The sequence below is a fragment of the Pipra filicauda genome, unplaced genomic scaffold, assembly GCF_003945595.2.
Source record: "Pipra filicauda isolate LSUMZ 115617 unplaced genomic scaffold, ASM394559v2 scaffold236_size1216567_pilon, whole genome shotgun sequence".
NCBI lineage: Eukaryota > Metazoa > Chordata > Aves > Passeriformes > Pipridae > Pipra > Pipra filicauda.
The window spans coordinates 771,812-793,815 of NW_024104350.1; the positions used below are offsets into that span (position 1 = coordinate 771,812).

Here is a 22,004-nt window from a genome sequence, read left to right on the forward strand (position 1 = left end):
TATGAATTTGGTTGTGATTGGCTAGAAAAATGAGTCACAGAGTGGCACGGGGTGGGAGGGACCACTGAAGCTCACCCAGGCCCCCCCCCTTGCAGGCAGGCCCCCCTCGAGCCCCTCACTCAGCGCTGCGGAAGACCCTGACCCAGAGGAACTCTGATGGTTCGTGCAGTGGGGCAGCTCTGGCTCCTCCACTGCTGGGTTTCTGTTGTAGGAAGTTTTCCCACATCATCCCACATCTGAAACACTATGGCTTTCTGCTGATGTTGGGGTGTTTCCCAGCTGGCTGTTTTTCCACACCTTGCCTGCACTCTGGCTGTGGGAGGAATTCATTCGGATGTGTCCATAGTACCACCTGGTGAGCCTTCCTTCACGTGTGCTCTCAGTCTGGGAGGAGTTTAGAAGCAAACCGGTCAACAGTGAGATCTGTCTGGATCTAACCAGTCTTTATCAGCAGGTGTGGAACACTGTAACATTCATCCTGGTGAAGGGTCTGCAGGGGAAACCTTATGAGGAAGGGCAGAGGGCACTTGATTTATTCAGCCTGGAGGAGATTGAGGAGGGGCCTCATTGGGACCATCAGCATCCTCCCAAGGGGCAGTGGAGGGGCAGGTACTGATCTCTGCTCTCTGTGAGCAATGACAGGACCCAAGGGAACGGCTGGAGCTGTGTCAGGGAGATTTAGGTTGGATATTAGGAAAAGGTTCTTCCCCAAGAGGGTGGTCAGGCATTGGACAAGTGGTCATGGCCCCAAGACTGCCAGAGCTCAAGGAGTGTTTGGACAACACTCTCAGGGACAGGGTGGGATTGTTGGGGTGTCCTGGGCAGGGCCAGGAGTTGGACTGGGTGATCCTTTTGAGTCCCTTCCAACTCAGTGGATTCTGTGACCATACCCAAAGTACAAATGCCAGGTTTCAGCCCCCGAGTTAATAGAGACAACCTTGTAAATGCATAGGTATTTCAGTCCACATCGGTTATAATCTCTTCGCTTACGTGTTCCAAGATCAGGTTTTTTTTTAGTATTTCACTAAAGTTTCACTGATCAGTCACACACTCAGTTCAGAGGGGAACTTCAGAACTTTACCTGAAAGGACTGTCAGCTTTTGGTGTTCAGGTTCACTGTCTGTGGCTCGACAGAGCACACTTGTTCAAAGCTGACTTTTACAAAGCCTTTTGCAAAACACGTTTGGGGATAAAAACAACATTTCTGGAGGTAAGAGAGCTGGAAGCATAAGCCTGAGGAACCTCCTGTAGCTTTGGATTTGTGCAGGCAGCATAGCATACCCTGGTGGTGCTGGAGAAATTATTGAACTTAAGGCTCCTCTGCATTATGAGAGAAAAAAGTCTTAAATTTCCTGCTGTGGAGAATTTCTTTGGTAATAAGAAGCCTTCAGTATTTGGTGTTTGGTAATCTGAGGGCAAACGTCCCTTCTGCTGGCACCCAGCCCCTGTGAGCCTGAGCCTGCACCTGGGCACGTGGGTCTGGGGTTGTTGGAGCAGCTCAAGGTCAGCTCCCTGGGCTGTGGGTTAATGCCCTGGGAGGGAAGTGTGCAGGAAACCCAGGGGCAGCTGTGGGATACAAGACTTTTATGCAAAGAAGGAGCTACAAGGAGTTTGTAATGGGCCAAGCTGTCTGGGGAAAAAACAGGTCCTGTCCCAGACCACTGTGGCTTTTCCCTGGGCAGTTCTCTCCCACTGCCAGGCTGCTTTCTCACCTTATTTGGTGTTTTCTTACACGTCATGGAAGGGACTACAGGGACATTCGAGGGAGTTTCACAGTTCTCATGGACTTGCACAGTGTTTGTTTTGGAGGTGAAGGACCACCCGTGGAATCGAAGCATTTCTTGGGTGGGTCTGTCTGTCTGCTTTCAAGGCTGTTTTTGTTCTTTCCTCTTGGAACTTCCTCGGACTGGTGGATCCCTAGTGACTGTAACGCTATGCCTGTGAATATGCACTGAGTGTTTTTTAATTCTACCTCATGATACGCTGTGTTTTACACCAGTATTGTGCTGAGCATTGGACACTCACCTTTCTGTATGAAGAACTGTTACCCCAAAGTGACACATGTCACCACACCTTGATACGACCTGTGGTGGGCTGAGTGGCCCTACCCGGCTCTGGGACCGACAGCTCACCTGGTGAGGGGGTTTGGTCACCTTGATGCTTTTGTAGCGTGTCCAGCAGATGCATAAAACAACTGAATCTGTACATGTATGCTGTAGAAATGTTACTTTGTCCTTCTGATGACATTTGTAATAAGTTTGAATTAGAGTAACTAGGTAGTCTTAGACTTTGGTCATTTGATTGATTACTCCATTTCAACAACACTCGGAAGTTTTCCATGAAAGTTTTACCACGTTTTGCCTGTGAAGTTCACTCCTGAGTGGTTCACAGCTGGCACACCTTGCAGTCATGTTGTAGTGGGAGGATTTTCAGTTCTCTTACAGTAACTTTACTGAAGCAATGAAGTTTTGTGTCCATGAGCTTTGAGTTATTTCCAAATAGTCAAAAAAAAAAAAAGGTTTATCATAGTTGTGTTTCCAAGGTTGAATGCTTAACCTTGAGAAGTGTATAAAACTGTGAAGAAGAGTTTTCAAGGAAGATGAGGGACTGCGCTGGCAGCCTCTGGGGGGTGGCTCACACCAGGGGTGTCTGTAAACTGGTGCTGCAGCACTTAAATTTCACAGCGTTTCTCCTGGGGACAGAGCTCTGTCTAGCTGTGCAGTGTGTTGTTAAATGCCTGTCTTTGTACTCAAGGACGTCTTTAGTGGAAGAATTCCTGCCTCTCCAGAGCTGGTCAGCAGCTGCAGATCTGTGGGGAGGCCACACCTGGCAGTGTCTGAGGAACCAGAGCTGTGCTGGAGCTGGTTCTGTCACATTCTGTGGCTGTGGCAGCACGTGCATGGCCAGAGTGTCTCCCAGTGTGGGGGGGAGAGGGGGAGGCCATCACTGGGGCCCTGTGGCCACACACAGGTGTGTGCATGGGGGTGTCAGAGCGTGCACAGCCACGGGCTCCAGTGCAGGGCCAACCAGGGCAGCCCAGGGAGACACAGCACCGGCAGACAGAGCATGGGGATAGGAAGGAAAGCACAGCAATACAGACACACACACACACGTTCGTTTGCACTCCTGGAGTCTTGGGGTAAGGACAGTTCGATGCCTACTACCAGATTTAGAATGTAAACATCAGGTTTTTCTGGGGGTTTGGGGGGAGGGGGTGGGGCTTGGTTGATTTTGTTGGGGTTTTTTGTTTGTTTGTTTGTGTTGTGGTTTTGATTTGGGTAGTGCTGATGTGGAGAAGGTTATGACACGGTAGAACATGGGTCTGTTGCTTTAGGACGTAGAAACTCCTAGAAAACAGAAATACACTTGCCAAATGGAAGCTTTTAAAAAATCTACTTTACAGGATTATAAAAAATTGGAGTGAAAGGAAGAAGTCAACGGCCCATCCTGTTTTTGTCCTGCAGGAAACAGAAACTTCTCATTTCCCGATCTTAGTCAAAGGTACATTTTCTAAAGCACTAAGTATCCTCAATTAAGTATAAGGTTTTTACTACAAAAACAAATTGTGCATGTAGAATATTTTGAAATACCTGAGATTTCATAGTAAAAACTGTAGCCTTTTAATACCATATATGAAGTATCAGAACTGCTCTGAAAGTATTGTACTTACAGCCGTACAGTAACTTACTATTTGTGGACAGTTTCTCTTGCTTGCATAATAAATATTTAATAATTCACTGAATTAAAATCTATTTTATGAGCTGTGTTCTGTAATGCTCACTGGTTCTTGCCTACCCCCTAAAACTGAAAGGAAAAAAACCTCTTAGTGCTTAGGTGCTGCAGTTCCTCTGTGTCACAGACGCAGCTCAGTGCTCTTCCGTCATGTTTTTCTGAAAATGACGTATGAAAAGTCAAAACTGGACTCTCAGCCTCAGACCAGGTCTGCACTATTTTGCTGGGTCTGAAAGCCACTGACTGGCTTTGGGCTTGTGCCAAACTCTCACCCTTGACACTTCAGCTTCCCTGACATTACAGAAGCACAGAACATCTTCCACAGAGAAACAGGATGCAGATTTTGTTTTTATTCCATCAAGGAGTGATTACAAAAAAACCCAGCACACTGGTAAAAATCAGATTCCGCCAGTAACAAATATCCAGTAAACATTTTATTTAGATGCAGATAATCACCACTGGGATACAGGAACTTGTGTTTGTGCTGGCTGTGAAGCTCAGGGCTGTGTTTATGATTGCAACACACTGATTAGGATCAATATCGGAAGACAGTTTAGCAAATGGAAAACTGTAATTTAGAAAAGCAATAGCCCCTCCAAAAGTTACAAAAAGACCAAAATGAGACCAGTTTCTGAAAGCTTTGCTGCTCCGCAATCATCCACAGTCTTTTGGTTTATATATATATATATATAAACATACAGTTCAATAACAGGAAGTCCCCCAGGAGAATCAAATGCTTTTTGTTGAGACCCTCACCTGGCTCAGGGTCGTGCTTGCTTTTCTGTCCTTGTTTCTAAGGTCTGAAGTCTTTTATCTCTCAACTCTCACGTCTGTTAGACACGCAATTTTCACATTTCTGTCAGTCTTTTTCAGTACTTGCCCACAGAAGTCCTGAAACACATCTCCAAACACTCTACTTTCCCACCTCCCTGCTTCCAAGGTCGTCTTTGGCTTCCATCTCCGCTACACCTACAGACCTCCAACTGAAGCAGGTAATCCAGGAACCTCACCTTGTCTATGCCACTGTGTCTGACAGAACTTTCAGCAGCACACATCAAGCAGGCAGAACCCTGAGTTTTGGGTAAAAAATCACAAGATCCATAATTCCACAGAAGGAACTGAGAAAAGACAAGACACCACAGTGCAAAGAGCCGTGTGTGAAGTGCTTCAACAGCTGCAGGAGCCTGAGTGTTCTGTGAGTGTTGGAAAGAGGAACAGCTTCTCCCTGGCCCCATAGCTGTAGGCAACAAAAATGTAGCAATGCAAAAAAACCCACCCAACGAAACCCCCCAAACAAAAAGATTAAGCAGAACAAACTCCGTGTTTTTTTACAAGGAAGGACACTTTAAAGCTTCAGTGAGTTTGCTGTTTCATTCCTTCTACTTTTCCCTTTTCCCAGGAACGCACACACACGCACACGCACGCGCACACACACACACACACACACACACACACACACACACACACACAGATCCAGCTTGGGCTGAGGTCACATGGTCAGTGCCACGGCTGGAGGACACGGTCACTGCTGCAAGCAGCCTGAGGTGCAGCTGGGAGCTCTACACCTCAGTCATCCCCATCTGTGTCCTTTGAGCTTGACACAATGAAGACCCAAAGGGTCTGAAAAAGCAGTTCCAGAATCAAGACTTGGAAGTTGATCAGGCAATGGAATCAGTTTTCTTCAGCCTCTCCTTGATTCTCACGTTCTAAATGCGGGCAGTGGAGCACAACCCATCACAGAGAGTTAAGGAATTTTGGGAGTGATACTGAATAACAGACTGGTACAAGTATTTTTGATATTTGTTTTTAAACCTTGTATTTGCCTAGGAGCTCCGTTATGGGTAAACTCACCTGCCAGCAAAGGAATACTTTAAAAAGTTCATCACAATTGCACCAAGGTTTAAATTTATCACCATTCACCCCATAAATATGGAAGGCCAGGAGGAATTACCTGTCACGTGCACAGGCCCTGCTCCCTGTGCCCAGACACACCGTGAGTGCCAATGCCCCACAAGCAGGATGGGGGTCACAGCAGCTTCAGCAGGAACTCGTAGGTGGCGTTGATGATCCCCCAGGACAGCACAGAGCGGTGGTAGTTCAGGTGGGCTCCTCTAAAGAGGCGCATCAGTTTCCTGTCGCGCTCCAGCCAGATCTTCACAAGCACTTTGGAGAAGGACTGAAACTCCCCGCCTATCTGAGCCTGCATGCGAGTCTTTACCACATTCACTGGGAAGAACAGGAAGCCCAGCATGGCACCCAGCAGCCCCCCGCAGATGAAGTCATTGACCAGGTGGGTGCTGTGCGAGGTCGCCTCGGGCAGACACTGCTTGATGGGCCCACGCAGGCCGAAGAACAGCACATTACTGGGCCCGTTTCGCAGCAGAATAGGCACCAGCCCCCGGTAATACTCCCTCATTCCATAGGCTTTCAGCACCTTGAAGGCCTGGTAAGTGTTTGTGAACTTATCGTGGTGTTTGTAGTCCTGGAGCAGCGTCTGGACGCGCTCGAAGGGCGTGAGCACGGCCTCGGTGGTGCCGGCGAGTGCAGCGGCCGCGCTGCGCGTCACCAGCTCTGGGGCACGCGCGTGGCTGAGCAGCAGCGCCGAGAAGTCCTCGTAGAGGCCGAACATGAGCGCCAGAGTGGTGGTTTTCTGCAGCAGCGGGGGCAGGATGCCGCGGTACAGTGTGCGCAGCCCATCGCGGCGCAGCTGGCGCACGGCGTCCTGCGTGCGCAGCCCGTACAGCTGCTGCCGGAACAGCACCTTCTGGATGGGGAAGGTCACCGCGATGTTGGTGAAGGCTGCGCAGTACCCGCACACGTAGTGCTTGCCTGGGGCCGCTGCCTCGCCGCTCGTGGGGTCCTCGGGCTCAGCACCTCCCAGACCCATCGTCCCGGTGTTCCTGTGCAGCGTCCTCAGAGCCTCCTCCCTGCACCAAAGACAACCAGGTGAGCGGGGCTGAGGGGCACCCTGCAGCCTCTGCCACGTCCCTGCATCACTCAAACAACCCCTCAACAAAGTCCCGCCGAGTTTGAAGGGGAAAAGCAACAAATGCCACATCTGCTGGATGTTGCATCGTTTTCTGTTCAAGTCTCAGAGACAGTAAAAAGTAGTTCTGCCTTTCTTGGCACTTTCCAGTTAAAACACAAATAAATCAGGAAGGAAATTGAGATATGAACTCCTAGAGTGCTACACTACAGCCAATAAGCTTACAAACCAGATTTCCCTTGGAATTCCCCTAGAATTAGGAATTGTAACAGTGAAAAGTTGACCCTCACACTAACAAAACACCAAAATTAAATCCAGCATGTGCAGCAGCATCACAAGACCTGATCCTTCCAATCTGCCTCTCCCTGCAGCAGAACACAACAGATAAATCACAACCTGTTGCAGTTTATCCCAGTCAGGAGCTGAGCACTTTCAGCCACTCCCTGTGTCTCAGCCACAGCCGGTGCACAGGTGCCACACAGGTGGGATTTCACTGACACAGAGGTGAAATTCCCTGGCAGTCCCAATTCCCTGCCCTGCAGCCTCCTCTGCATCCACACCCACGCTCTGCTGAGGAGTCTCAGAGCTCGAGTGGGGCCGGACCCGAGTCCTAAAGGACACGTGGAAGGGGCAGCTCCCCCAGACAACTCGGGGGAGGACGGCAGGGATCAGTACTTGTGGAGCCCTGTTTGTCAGCAGAAGGGGAGTTTTTACGTAACAGTTGTGAAAAACTATATCTGCCTGAATCCCACCCTCCATCACAGTTCAGTCTGAGGGAGGTCACTGACATCTGGGAGTGGTTTGAGAGCCTCAGATCCTCCCCAGCGCCAGCAGCACGAGATTCCCAGGATCTGAAGGGGGTGTGGGGACAACAGCCCCGCCTGAAGCGAGGAGGTGCTGAATGGAGGGAGGGAAGGGGAGGGGAAAGAAAGGAGGGAGGGAGGAAAGGAAAGGAGCGAGGGGGAGGGAGAGCGGGGGGGGAAAGAAAGAAGGCAAAAGAGAAAGGAGGGAGGGGAAGAAAGGGAAACCCGTTTTCAGCCGCGCCCGCTCCCTGTGGTGTGCCGGCCGTCTTTGTCCCTTGGGGAAGGCCTGACCCGGGAGGAGCTCTCGACAGGCTCCCGGCAGGCCCGTCCCCGCTCTCGGCCGCGGCTCCCGCGGCAGCAGCTCGTCCCGGTGTCGCACGGCGGGGACAGGTCCCGGGGGAGCCGCAGCCCCGCAGTGCCCGCGCACGGCCCGGGCCGGCCGCGGCCGCTCCCCGGGCAGTCCGACCGCCCTCGGCACCGCGCCCTGCCCGCGGAGCCCACACGGCACATCCCGCGCTTCCCGGTGGCATTACGGACCCTGCACCGGGGCCCAAGGTCAGTCCGGCGGCCGCGGCCGCGGCCCGGCCGGGCCCGCGGAACCGCACCCTTCCGCCCCCGGGGCGCTGCGGCCGTGTCCGGGGCGGGCTAGCGGGACGCACCTGCGGGCGGTGGTGCCATGGGAGCGGCAGGATCGGGGTCGGGATCGGGATCGTGCGCCCGGAGCGCCCGGCCCGGCGCGGCACCGCGCCGCTCTCTGACGTCACCGCGCCGCCGTGTGACGTCACCGCGCCGCCGTGGGGTGGGCCGACCGCGAGGGGACGCCCAGGCCACGCCTCCAACCTGCCCCAGCCAGTCGCGTGAGGCCGCCCCGGGCCACGCCCACCGCGGGGCGGGGCGGGAGTGGGGCCGGGAACGGGCACGGGAATGGGAACCACGGCCGGGTTCGCCCGCGCCGGGCCGCAAGTGCTCCCTGGCGGGACCCTCTGTCCAGCCCCGGAGCGCTCAGTGCCCGCGGCTCGGCGTCACAGAGTCTCTCTCCGGTGGCGGGGTTCGATTGCTTTTATTAGTTCGGTCGTAAATAACAACGGCTCGTTAGTGTTTCAGTGTTTGTGTCGCTGCACAAGGTGTAAGGGAGCGTCTTTAAACGGTAAATTACCCCCGCCCCGTTCGCCAGGCCCCGCCCCTTCCCGGCCTCCACCCAGACCCCCTTCACCAAGCCCCGCCCCTTCATCAGACCCCTCCCCTCTGTTCCGTCAACGCCCCCTACCGAGCGGGCTCCGGCACTGCCGCTGGAGTATTTTGGGATGCTTTAGGGGATTTTGGAGGGGGTTTTGGATGTTTAGGCGTGATTCCGGGGTGTTTGGGGGTGTTTCGGGCGGGGTGGATGTTCTTGCCTAAGCCGTGCATGGGAAGATGCCCCCGCAGTGCCGGCCGGGCGGTGCAGGGCCGGGGGCAGCGGTGCCGACCCCTGTCGTGGCCTCACCGTGCCCGGTCCTGGCCGGTGCCTGCCGTGGGCAAGGATGAGTGGAGAGCACGGATTGCGGCTGGGGACACGCTGAACTGTTTTCCTTAGCAGCATGTCCCCTGCCCTCTTGATCCTGCACAACATCCTCCCCTCCTGGAGACAGACTCTTTTTATTACAGCTTTTTCTACATAAATATAAAAAAAGCAGCATTGTAATGAAGCAAACATCTGTTCCACCCTAGTGCTGGACCCAAATCCAGCAGACAAAGGCATCCCCATGATGTTCTGAGGGAGGGGCTGTGTTGCTCCTCAGACCTCTTGGGCTTTTCAGTTAATTTTCTTGCGCTTCCGCTGTCCTGCTGGCGCCTTCTGCATGGGCAAGGGCAGGGACAGAGTGCCCAGCTTGTGGTTCTGGTCGTTCTCCAGCCCCAGCCCCCCTTTGGCCTTGGATATCTTCAGCCGCAGGGCCTTGGCGATGTCCAGGATCCTGGAAAACAATGAAGAAACACCATCAGTGGGGCTGCCGAGCCTCCTGTGCCATGACACCGCATGGATCTGTGGCCTCCTGCCCTAATCCGAGGAGCAGCCAGCAGCTGACACCTGCTGGGAAATGCAGGTCCTGCACCTACAGACACCACCTGTGGAAAACTAAATCCTGACCCAGATGCCAGGGTAGTTTCAGGGCTCTCCCAGGGTCTCCCTATAGGAGGATCCCAGCAGGTGTGAACACACAGGATGGCTCACCTGCTCTCCTGAAGCTTCATGTCATTCTGCAGGACGGTGAGGTCTGTCTGGAAGTTGTTGATGTGCAGAGCCAAGAGAATGACATAGGCAGTGATTTTAGCCTTCATGGATGCAGAGACTAAATTCTGGACACTGTATGGCAAAAGAGAGAACTTGTGAGATGGGGAGTGTATGGGAGTTCCTGATGGTGTGTCTGTGGCCACTCAAGCTGAGCTCTGCCCTATCTGTGCCTCAGGAGCCTCACACAGTGTCCCTTACCTGCCGTTGTTGTAGGTCAGTGAGGTGAAATTCTTCATGAGTTTCCTGCTGATGATGTGTGGGCACTCGGGACCCATTGGATCTAGACCAGAGATGGGCTTGGCAAAAGGATGAGGAACACACACCCACCCATCCCAGCAGCACATGTATCACCCTGACACTTATAAATGGAATATCACAGAAAATATCCCATGTGGGAAGGGACCCACAAGGATACTTGAATCCAACCCCAAGAAGCCCACCATTTATCACCTCTTCCCAGGAACACAGAGACCCTAAAAGAAGCCTGGGTCCTTGGCTTCTAGGTTTCATAATTCTTCAGGTCTGAGAGGCTCCTGACAGCTTTTATTTTCTTCGTAAAAGGGATCTCCCACTTCTACACTAGACAATCTAAAATACACACACACTTAAGTGTGTATTTCTTTTGCCACAAAATACTAATAAAGCTGAGACCACATTTACAAGTCTCTATTACGACCAAGACTAGTCATTCCCACATCCTCCTTAGCAGTCCTACAGGTGACTCCTGTGTCCCCAGGAACACAGGGGGACACTACAGCCAAGCTTGCCACTTCCTCCTCCATCAGCCCTGCCACGGACTGACAAGGACATTCAAATACACAAGTTCTATGGAAGATTGGCAAGCCTGGAAAATCTCAACCAAAGTGTTTGGTGTCGTGTTGTTTCAAAAGCAGAACCCTGAGGACAGAAGAGATCCTCACACTCAGCTGACAAGCAAGGGATGCCAAAGACATTCCCAAAAGCACATCTTCATGAGCTGAAAACTCTCTTACGCTTCTTCTTGATCACTTTCAGGTGGCTGAACTTAATGAGGGTGTCCAGGAACCAGAGGCATCGGGTTTTGTGGTCTCTGCTCTTCTCATCAGCAGGCAGGAACTTCAGCTCCTCCAAAACAAAGGAGCAGTGGCTGCAGGAGAGGGAGGGGGAGTTCAGCTCCACAAAGAGCACTTCGCTGCTGTGCACACAACTATCCCCCACGTTCCCCAAGGCAGGTGTTGCTCAGCCATGCCTGGATCACACGTTCCCCTCTGCCCCAGGGCAGCTCTCGTGCCCCCAGTCAGGACATGGTCCTCAGCAGCAGCATTACCTCCTCTCCTCTGCCTTCTTGGCGATGTCCTCTGCGGTGGCGCTGGCCAGGGCAGCTGCTGGCACCCGCAGCGCCTCGTACTCGGTGGGGGACAGGACTGGCAGGGCTTTAAGGAAAAGAACAGGCCTGGGCTCTCCCTTCCAGGGACAGCAGCCTCTAACAGACTGTGGCACAACCCAAGTCATTTCTGCATGGCCCGCCTCACCACTATTCCCAGTGGAACTTCTGCCAACAGGGACAGAATCCTGCTCAACACAGAATTACCCTGCTCCCAGCTTTTGGGTTGTGAGAGGTAAAGGCTGGGCTCACTCCCAGATGGGCACATCGAGGTTTACAGACACGGAAACCCCTGTGACCAGGAAAAGATACTGTCCTCGAACTTGTACACGTGCTCCGGCCTGTCGGCATCCTCGTGGCACGGCGGGAGGAAGGCAGAGATGGTCTGCACGTCATCCTGGGCCACATCCTGCATCAGAGCTTGGGAGGGAAGCAGGAGGGGAGTGTTTGGACTGTGCAAAGCAAAATGCAGAGAACAGGAACATAACCCAAATCTTCCCTTTAGACGCAAGTCTACTCAATGGTGTCTCTTGGGTCAACACCAGTTTAGTCACAGCTGGAGCTTTAAACATTTAAAACTTCTACCAAGAACCTTCTGCTCCTTAAAATTTAGAAAAACCATTCCAGACTAGAGAAACATTTAGGAAAGAAGGGCACCAAGATGTCTGGCTGCTGCTTGATGGGCAGAGCACAGTTTTGGCACCCTGGGTTCCAGTGAACACCTACTTGGCACAAAGCAGCTCTGGGACCACTGTCAATATCCACCCCAGAACAAAAGCTACTGGGTTCTACACTCAACAGACACCTCTCTTGTGCATGCCAATGACACTCAGGATCCCAGAAATGCTCTGGAGGGCTTCTGTCCGCCCTCCTGCTCAGCATAGGGGGGTCCACAGCACAAAGTCAGGGCAGCCACAGCTCTGTCCTGCCACAGCCTGGAAACCCCCCAAGATGGTAACCCTGCACCATGCTGTGACCTGTCCCAAGGGCGCAACAGTCTTTGAGGTAAGTCTGTGCCATTTTCCACAGCCATGCCACTGAGTTCAGACCAAGGTCACTGGCTTTATCCCAGTGAATGCATATCCAGGCACTCCCACAAGAGCTCCCAATAATGGGCAGGATGAACACTGAGGTCACAGGGCCTTTCCCTCATTCAGGCAACTCCCACACCAAGACTAGCAGGAGCAAAAGGAAGCCGTTCCCTCATGTGTGCCTTTCTCAGCTGTTAGACCAGCTGCTTCTTCAGTCACTCCCCACTTGGCAAGGACAGGAAAAGGCCCTTCAGGCTGCCATCCTTAAACACCGAGACAGAATCCTCTTACCTGTCACTCCCTTTGCATCTATAATGTTTGCTGCTGCTTTTGTCACAGCTGTGCTCACGATGTCGTTGCCCACAGCGTTCATGTGCCGAGAGCTCAGCGCTCGCTTCTGCTTGCTGGTGCCAAAGGCCTCGATGCACAAATCCACCTGTGCAGGAGAGACACACATTAAAGCACCCTGTGCACCCAAACCCCATCATTCATTCCACAGCCACATCCTCTAATAAAACTTCAAACACTTCACAGGGCAACACCTGCGTGTGGAGGTGCTGGTCTGCGAGGGACAGGAAGCTCCTGGGATGGCGATCCTGCCTAAAATAGCCACGAAAATACTGCCAAGTCAGGCACTAACTGTACTGCCTCCAGGGCACAGTGACAGTGCTGTATCTGCAAAGGTTTACCCTGGAGGACACCAAACACCCCAGCCTCACACAAGCATCACCTGCCCCTGTTGGCCGGATACTCACAGCAGAATGTGACATGGGGTTTCAACTTTACCTTCTCCCTGTAGGACTTTTTCTGATAATCCTTTGTGTCATCAGGTATCAAGTTATCTATAAAAGAACAGAAGTTAGTCTGCTTGGATGGCAGCAACCAGGACAGGAATGCCTTAAGTGTGACTGACAGACTTGGCACATCACATCAGGATCAATTCCACAGGGCTTGGCCACTTAAAGAACACATCAAATATGAGAACCTAGAACAAAAAAAGAGCTTTTGCTATAAAGCCTATGGGTGCAATGGACTGTGGCCAATTGGGTGTGGCCAAACCCAGGTCCTCCTTCATAGAGTGAAAATCAGCTCTGAAAGACCTGATCCTTTGGGTTACCCTCCCGGGTCCCGTGACAAAAACTAGTTCTGCTGAAGACAACCTGTTTTATTTTTCAGGGATCCAGTCCTCCCTCAGCAGAACACACCCAGATAAAGCTGCACTTGGGCAGCGACACTCTGACTCTCACCTTCACACTCCCTGCTTAACCTCCACTCTGGTCTCACTGTGCTTCCCTCTCCCACTGTTCCTCACAGCATGGAGGAGTGAAGGAATCCTCCTTCCTCCATGCTGAGGGAACAAGGCAGGAATGAGGAAGATAGAGCAGCTGAGAGCTGGAGGCACATACAGGCCTGGCACGGACTGGGCCAACACCCAGCACCTCCCACCTGAGAGCAGAGGCTGCATGTTGAACATTTCGGCGTTGTAGACCTCCATCTGCCCAGAGTCCTTGTCCAACACACCTACAAAGTACCTGGGGAGAACAGGGGCAAGTGATTGGTGGGAACCAGAAATGACTTAAACTACGTGGTCTTCCCACCCCTGCCACTTTTCCTGCCTTGCACATTCAGAATGTCATGATAAACCAAGTTACCTCCAAGGCACGTGTACATACAAAAACATAACATCTCACTGCTCTAAGTAAATGTAGAAGTCTTAAGGCAACTAAACTAGGTGAAATGTAGGTCCCATCACAGCTCTGAGCCAGGCCAAGGGAAGGGACTAGAAGCTCTGTGTCTGAGCAGCCCCTCTCTACTCCCAGCTCCTTCTTCCATACCTGCACAGGGAGTTGCACCTCATGACCCCGCTGCCGAAATTGTGCCCCACGTAGCAAAGCCGCTCTGTCTCCGAGACCTGGGAAACCAGGGAGAACTCCTTGAACACAGGGCTGTTGGGGACCTTCCCTGCCTCTGCCTTGGTGCCACCAAGCTCTGCACTCCCAGGAATCATAACTTAAACCCAGACTGTACCAGCATGGCGAGCATGTACAACACCTCACTGTGATCAAGCCTTAATAATTCACATTAAAACGTGGTTTTCAATAACCCACTAAAGCTCCAGAGCTGCTGAGCCCCTGTAATTTACCAAGTGAAATCCAGAGCCAGCACAGGAGTGGCTCAGCCACCTAAATCTATTTCCAATGCATTATGAGAATGTGTTGGTGTCTCTGCTCCGCTGCAGTGAATTTCCCCCAAGGACTTGGGCTGAAAAGTCATTTATTCCTCGAGGGAAGCAGCTGTAAAGCTTAACAGCAGCAGCAGAAAGCACCTTCTGACTGTACCCTTGTTTCTCTCTCCACAGAGAGACCTTCTCATAATGTAATTTAGCCAGACAAAGACAGCTTTGGTGAAGATTTCCCTGTGTGAACAGAACACAACAGATTCCGTGACCTTTCGCAGGTCCCTGGTCCCTGCTCTGCCTTCCCAACCCCGCAGCTCCACCAGCCACATCAGAGCCAAAACCCCCTCCCAGCCCCAGGGAGCTCCTGGCAGCTGCAAAACATCTCTGTGGCACAGGCTGGGCTGAACTCTGAGGGGTTTTTAAAGAAATCTGCTGCAAAGCTCAGCACAGACTTTCACAGAATCATGACTTGGTTTGGGGTGCAAAGGACCTTAAAGTCCATCCAGTCCCATCCCCTCACATGGGCAGGGACACCTTCCACTATACCAGGTTGCTCCAAGCCCTGTCCAACCTGGCCTTGCACACTTCCAGGGATGGGGCAGCCACAGCTTCTCTGGGCAACCTGTGCCAGGGTCTCCCCACCCTCACAGGGAACAATTTCTAGTTCCCACCTGCAGGAGCTGCCTCGACCACGGCCCTAAGGGCAAAAGAGAGTCAGAACCCTCCAGTGCAGGACTCGCCCGCGGTGGGATCGGCACGGGAATTCCAGATGCAGCTCGTGCCGTGACCTGCAGCGGCCCCGCGTGTGGCCATTGCCCGACTATGGCTGTGACCTCGTTATCGCCTTATCGTACATTGCTATCACAGCATTCTTGCAACAAGCGTGGGTAGTGCCTTCCCAAATCTTCGTTCGTGAAGCCTAGCCATGAAGGAATGAAGGAATCATAGCATCTCGGGATGAAGGCGATCTGCCTGCCCGGAGCCGTCCCCGCCCTTCCTAGGGCGGGCCCTTACCAGGATCCTGCGGTGCCTCTTTCGGGGATGCGCCGTGTCCCGGCTCCGGTACACGGTGAAGCGCAGGGACTCGGGGCTCCGCAGCCTCCCGTTGGCGAACCGCACTGTGGGACAGGGAGCCCGTGAGTCCCGGGAAGGGCCAGGACCCGCCTCGCGCCCCCAGCCCAGCCCGGCCCCGCTCACCGAGCGCCGCCGGCCGCTCCGCCTCGAGGTCCCCGCGGTAGCGCCAGGTGGCGGCGGCCATGACGAGAGCCGTGAGAGCTGAGACAACACCCAAACCCCGCGTCGCCACCGCCTCCGGCAGCGCCAATAAGCTCATCCCTGATTGGGCGGGGCGGGACGCGGCTGCCACTTATAAATAACGAGGCCATCGGTTGGCTATGGACTGGGCGCGTGCAGTCGGCGGCCGGAAGTGGCGCCATCGGGCGGCGCGGCGGGCGGGGACGGAGCGGCGGGAGCGGGGCCAGGCCGATCCCGATCCCCATCCCGAACCCATCCCCGCGCGGCCCTTCCCGCGCGGCCCTTCCCGCGCGGCCCTTCCCGCGCGGCCCTTCCCGCGCGGCCCTTCCCGCACGGACACCGCAGGTGATCGGGAAGGGCGAGGGAGGGGAGGGCGGCGGTGACGTAGGAACTGGTGACCCCCCGGTCGGGGTGGGACCGGGGCTCTCCGGGCTCCTCTTTATGTCCCGTGAGCGGCACAAAGCGGAGTCTCCGGGTGTGTTTTTACCGGTGCTGATGCAGCGCTGGGATGCAGGTGCTGCCCTGAGAGGGACACAGAACTTGTATGTTCCAGGTGAGGCACAAAAGGAAAAAAAGGGGGAGTGAAGGGGAGAAAAGGACGCTGCCTTCAGGAGAGCAGGAGCAGCTCTTGTTATCTTGTTATCTTATTAGCAGTCATTGGACGTTCTGGAGCTTTCAGAGGCTTTAAATCAGTTAATTTCCGAGCCGAGTGTTTCGGGTGGTAACTGGTGAATGATCTCCGTGCCCTGACTCTGTCCGAGGACACACGGTGGGATTGTTGGAGTGTCTGTGCAGGGCCAGGAGCTGGACTCCATGGTCCTTGCGGGGCCTTTCCAGCTCAGGATATTCAGTGATCCCACAAGGTTTTCCCCTTCCTTGCTCCCCCATCGCCCGGAGGAGGAGAAGGAGAAGGAGGAGGGTGAGTGGATCGTTGCACTCTGGGGTTAAAATCCAGGATTGAGAAGAGAACATGGCTGGGTTGGGTCACAGTGAGAGGCAGCACAGATGTGTGACACGGGGGTGCCACAGTGTCTGTGCCCCCTGAAAGGAGGCACCCGGGGCTGGGAGGAGCGTTGTTTTGGGGGGGTGTGTGTTTGACTCCCCGCAGTGGGTCAGGGCTGCAGTGTAATCATCTGTGCCAGTCATGTATTTCTGGGGAATGGAAACCCGGTGAGGAAGTTGTGGCCATTAAACATAGTAGAAATTGTGCTGATAAAACCTGAATTCCTGTGGAAAAATCTGCAGTGCGCTTCTTCTCCTACATGATTGTGTCACCATCTGTCCCTTGCCTGATAGGGGATTTTGGGTCGTGTAGGAGAATAAAGGAATTAGCCATGACTCTGTGAGCTCTTTCAGAATATAGTTCCAGACACTAACTTCAACAAGAAATGTGGGAATTCAGTGCCTGTAGTTCTTTGACACAGGCCCTAGTCCAGGGACAGGCAGGATGATGGTTTTCCAGGCAGGATTTTGTAGATGCTTTTTCATTGCTTGCCCTTAAACTTTTCTTGGCTCTGACCATTTGTATTTATAGTAAAACTACTTGTAGCTCAACAGTTTGGTGTGTTGTCTGTTCACTTGTAGGCCTTTGTTTGGCTGTAGAACTGGGCAGTTCCCTTTTCTGTGGGAACAAGATCTCTGCATCACCCTGGAGTCTGTGTGTGTTTGTTCTGGCTCGAGAGCTCCAGCCTTTCTGTGTAGTGAGAGTTAAACACCAAGCCAAATCCATGTTCCTGGAAACAAAACTGGAGTTTGTCTTGTTTCAGGTGCACAAAGGATGTGATCACTTTTGGTGCCTGTAAGCAAGACTCCCTTGGAATTCTGAAATCCCAAATGATCAGTCAAAACAATGACTCTTCCCTATTTCCTCTGTTCTAAATATGTGTTGCTGCCTGGGCAGAAGTGCTTGGACGATCCCTGTAACCCACATTCCTTCCTGGGGTCCAGCTTCATTCCTTTTGCTCTGTTTGAAAATGTTGTCTTATTTTTACTCCTGAACACACATTGGCAGTGAAAGATAAATGAATCCACATATTATTTATGTTCCTGTTTCTTATTTGGAAAAGCAGCAAACACATGTGTGCTTGAGGATGGACTTTCTGAATTGGCAGACTTGCATTTGATCCCTCCTCAAAAGCAAAATTCTGTCTATGTGACCTTTTATTTCAGCTGCTTTATGGTCTCCATTTGTCTAATGGTGCTGTGGTGTTGGTGTTGGAAAATAAATGTGAGCACAGGAATGTGTGTGTTTGCCTTGGTCATGCAGCTTTCTGCTCCCCAAATCTTACACTTCAATTTTTTTCATGAGAAAGAGTAGAGATATTGCCGAAAGTCACCTCTTCAGTCTTAAGATAAGTTTGGTAAGATATGACTTCTGTTCTATTAATGGACAATCAAGAAAAAGCCACCCCTCAGTCTGTCTGGTTGTCTCATTGAGCAGTGTGTTGTTTTACCAAAAACTTCCTATCACTTCCCTCTCAGCCCTGTGAGGTGAGGATTAAAGTCCAGGAGTTTCCGTGGGAGGTCACTTAATTGTGTGAGCAGTTTATTTGCAAGGGTGCAGCAGGTTATTTGCAATCAGATCTTTTTACAAACCAGGGTTAAATGTTTTACTAGTGAGTTGTTTTAGTTTGGACAGATGCTGACAGGGACGAGATGATCTGTGTTGTTTGGTTTGCAGCACTGTGACATGGCTGGTGCTGAGGTCAGCTCTGTGGCAGAACCTGGATTTCCTTCCTTCTCCTCCTTTTGCTCCTCCTTCTCCAGACTGCCAGCTTTGATCCTGTAACTGTGTGGTGTGGCAAATTCAGATCAGTCAGTGTTTGTCTGTCTTTGAGCTGTCATCTTTCCTCTTTAAACCCAGGTTCGCTGCAGCCTGACTGTGACCTTCAACCATGGAATCACAGACTGGTTTTGGTTGAAAGGGACCTTAAAATCCGTCTCTGTCCCGTTATCCCAGGTTGCTCCGGGCAACCTGTCCAACTTGGCCTCAAACACTTCAGGGATAGGGCAGTCACAGCTTCTGTGGGCAGCCTATGCCAGGGCCTCACCACCCTCACAGGGAAGAATTTCTTCCTAATATCTAAGCTAAGACTACTCTCTTTCAATTTGATCCCATTCCCCCTTGTCCTATAACTCCAGGCCCATGTAAATAGTCTTGGTCCATCTCTCTTGTAGGCCCCTTCAGCTACTGGAAGGCCCATTTAGGTCATCCTGAAGCTTTTCTTCTCCAGGCTGAACAATTCCAATTCACTCAGCCTTTCCTTGCAAGAGAGCTACTCCATTCCACTGATCAACTTGGTGGCCCATATAATGGTTTCTTCTGTTTTGTAGGATCATGGATTTTCCAGGACACTTTGAGCAAGTCTTCCAGCAGCTCAATTACCAGAGGCTCCATGGCCAGCTCTGTGACTGTGTCATCGTGGTGGGGAACAGGCACTTCAAAGCCCACCGCTCCGTGCTGGCCGCATGCAGCACCCACTTCCGAGCACTGTTCACGGTGGCTGAGGGGGACCAGACCATGAACATGATCCAGCTGGACAGCGAGGTGGTGACGGCCGAGGCCTTCGCCGCGCTCATCGACATGATGTACACGTCCACGCTCATGCTCGGGGAGAGCAACGTGATGGACGTGCTGCTGGCCGCGTCCCACCTGCACCTCAACTCCGTGGTGAAGGCCTGCAAGCACTACCTGACCACGCGGACGCTGCCGCTGTCGCCGCCGAGCGAGCGCGCGCAGGAGCAGAGCGCGCGCCTGCAGCGCTCCTTCATGCTGCAGCAGCTGGGGCTCAGCATCGTCAGCTCCGCGCTGGGCTCCTCGCAGGGCGCCGAGGAGCCGCCCGGCTCCGTGCGGAGCGGCCTGGAGCAGCGCGCCGCCTTCCCCATGCGCCGCCTGCACAAGCGCAAGCCGCCCTCCGAGGAGCGTGCCCGGCAGCGTGTCCGGCCTGCCGTGGACGAGCCTGGGGCTGACGTGGCCGCAGAGGGCGGGCAGCCCGTCCACTCGCGCGAGGATTTCTTCTCTCCGGACTCGCTGAAGATCGTGGACAACTCCAAGGCTGACACCGTTGCTGATAACCAGGAGGACAACACGATCATGTTTGACCAGTCTTTCGGTGCTCAGGAGGATGCTCAAGTGCCCAGCCAGTCGGACAACGGCGGGGCAAACATTTCCCAGATGTCCATGGCGTCCCAGGCCACACAGGTGGAGACCAGCTTTGACCAGGAGGCTGCTGCTGAAAAGAGCAACTTCCCATGTGAGAATCCAGAGGTCAGCCTGAACGAGAAGGAGCACATGAGGGTGGTGGTGAAGTCTGAGCCCTTGAGCTCCCCAGAGCCCCAGGATGAGGTGAGCGACGTCACCTCCCAGGCGGAGGGCAGTGAGTCCGTGGAGGTGGAAGGAGGAGTGGTGAGTGCGGAGAAAATCGAGCTGAGTCCTGAGAGCAGTGACCGCAGCTTCTCTGACCCACAGTCCAGCACTGACAGGGTGGGAGACATCCACATCATGGAGGTGTCCAACAACCTGGAACACAAGTCGTCTTTCAGCATTTCAAATTTTCTGAATAAAAGCAGAGGCAGTGGCTTTGGAGCCAGCCAAAACAGTGACGACAACATTCCCAACACCACCAGTGACTGCAGGATGGACAGCGACACCTCTTACCTGATGAGCCCAGAGTCGGGGCCCGCTGGTGGCCACTCGTCCGCCACTGTCTCCCATGTGGAGAACCCATTTAGCGAGCCCGCGGACTCCCACTTTGTGAGGCCCATGCAGGATGTGATGGGTCTGCCCTGCGTGCAGACCTCTGGGTACCGGGCAGCGGAGCAGTTTGGCATGGACTTCCCACGCTCAGGCCTGGGCTTGCATTCGCTGTCCCGGGCCATGATGGGCTCGGTGAGAGGCGGAGCCGGTGGCTTTCCTGGCTACCGCCGCATCGCCCCCAAAATGCCGGTGGTGACCTCTGTGCGGGGCTCCCAGCTGCAGGAGAGCTCGTCTGGGTCCCAGCTGCTGATGAACGGGAGCACGTCCTTCGAGAGTGGGCACCTGTCGCAGCCCGGCCCCCCGCAGCTCACCAGGGCGTCTGCGGATGTGCTGTCCAAGTGCAAGAAGGCGCTGTCGGAGCACAACGTGCTGGTGGTGGAGGGCGCACGGAAGTACGCCTGCAAGATCTGCTGCAAGACCTTCCTGACGCTCACGGACTGCAAGAAGCACATCCGCGTGCACACGGGGGAGAAGCCCTATGCCTGCCTCAAGTGCGGGAAGCGCTTCAGCCAGTCCAGCCACCTCTACAAACACTCCAAGACCACCTGCCTCAGGTGGCAGAGCAGCAACCTGCCCAGCAGTTTGCTCTAAGGCGCTGCCCCGGGGCTGCCGCGGTGGGGCTGGCGGACGCTGCCGTGCGGTGGTGCCACACACACAGAGCCTCGGCTCTGCCATTGGGGATATCCGGTACCTACCTCGCGGGGTGTCGCGGGCTCAGCCGCCCGCCGGGAGCTGCGCAGCGGGCATGGGGATGTGACCCCCCACAGCGAAGCACCCCCTTTGCAGGGCAGAGGGGTGACAGTGTGGGGATCTCATGAAATAGCACGTTTAGAGAACAAGAAACTGAAGTGCAAATTTCATTTTTTTTGGTGGTTTTTTTTTTTTCTCTAAAGCATTTTGTAACAGTGAAAGCATTTAAATAATTATTGTAACATGAATTGCTGCATTATGTGTGGACAGTAGCGCAGACCACTTACCTTTAAAAGAGAAAAACAGCTTTGGCTGCACCTGTCTGACATAATGCTTTCAAATACGCTAATTATAACAATAGTTCTAGGATTATGAATGTATGTTTGGCTGTTTTGTAGTAAAGAACACTGTGTAATCAAGGTGCTTAAATTAAATACCAGACAAGTAACTTTTGGACTGCCGGGTGTACATATAACTTTAATACAGGAAGATCTGGATGTTTGGCTGACTTTTTTTTTTTTTTCCCGTAGAAACACGTATTAAGTGATAAGTGAAGTACTGTCTCTTGTTTGTGCTATTCCTAGCAGTATTTTAACCAGTTCGTATCTCCTATGTTACAATTCTATATAGGAAGGAGTCTGAACAGAGCTTGTCTGTTGTTTTGAAGGAGGGAGGTAATTTGTGATGGCTTTTTTTGCCGTGTAAGACAGTCTCCCTCTGTTTCCAGATGCCAGCAGTCCATCTGGTCCTCGTTACTGTGTGAGCATGTTGTCCTTCTCTCTTATCTCTGGGCTTTAATTTCCTCCTCTGCACAGTTACTGACTTCCCTTCACAGCTGTGGATTGTTCCTCAGATTGAACTGTCAGGAACAATCCTCGTTTGCCATATCTCATAGAATCACAGAATATCCTGAGCTGGAAGGGACCCATCAGGATCATTGA

The 22,004-nt window shown here is 53.1% G+C and overlaps 3 protein-coding genes across 4 annotated transcripts; 1 reads left to right on the plus strand and 2 right to left on the minus strand.

The window, feature by feature from the left end:
* Positions 1-4,060: 4,060 nt before the first annotated feature.
* On the minus strand, positions 4,061-8,267 carry SLC25A51 (solute carrier family 25 member 51). The gene is made up of 2 exons (XM_027723335.2): positions 8,181-8,267; positions 4,061-6,659 (listed from the first exon to the last, which is right to left on the minus strand). The coding sequence occupies exon 2, from the start codon at positions 6,617-6,619 to the stop codon at positions 5,759-5,761; it is 861 nt and encodes a 286-aa protein (XP_027579136.1). The 5' UTR covers positions 6,620-6,659; positions 8,181-8,267; the 3' UTR covers positions 4,061-5,758.
* An 870-nt stretch (positions 8,268-9,137) lies between these two features.
* POLR1E (RNA polymerase I subunit E) lies at positions 9,138-15,664 on the minus strand. Its single transcript, XM_027723333.2, has 12 exons — positions 15,561-15,664; positions 15,378-15,481; positions 14,020-14,096; positions 13,631-13,716; positions 12,971-13,026; positions 12,476-12,620; positions 11,466-11,573; positions 11,097-11,193; positions 10,783-10,916; positions 9,989-10,070; positions 9,731-9,862; positions 9,138-9,473 (listed from the first exon to the last, which is right to left on the minus strand). Exons 1-12 carry the CDS (start codon positions 15,619-15,621, stop codon positions 9,314-9,316), a joined length of 1,242 nt encoding a protein of 413 aa, XP_027579134.1. The 5' UTR covers positions 15,622-15,664; the 3' UTR covers positions 9,138-9,313.
* A 244-nt stretch (positions 15,665-15,908) lies between these two features.
* On the plus strand, positions 15,909-21,511 carry ZBTB5 (zinc finger and BTB domain containing 5). 2 transcript variants are annotated; one of them, XM_027723321.2, is made up of 2 exons: positions 15,909-16,170; positions 18,951-21,511. In XM_027723321.2, the coding sequence occupies exon 2, from the start codon at positions 18,955-18,957 to the stop codon at positions 20,962-20,964; it is 2,010 nt and encodes a 669-aa protein (XP_027579122.1). In that variant the 5' UTR covers positions 15,909-16,170; positions 18,951-18,954; the 3' UTR covers positions 20,965-21,511. The 2 variants fall into 2 exon arrangements, with proteins under 2 accessions (XP_027579122.1, XP_027579121.1); XM_027723320.2 differs by having other exon boundaries at positions 15,909-15,962.
* The last annotated feature ends 493 nt before the right edge of the window (positions 21,512-22,004 follow it).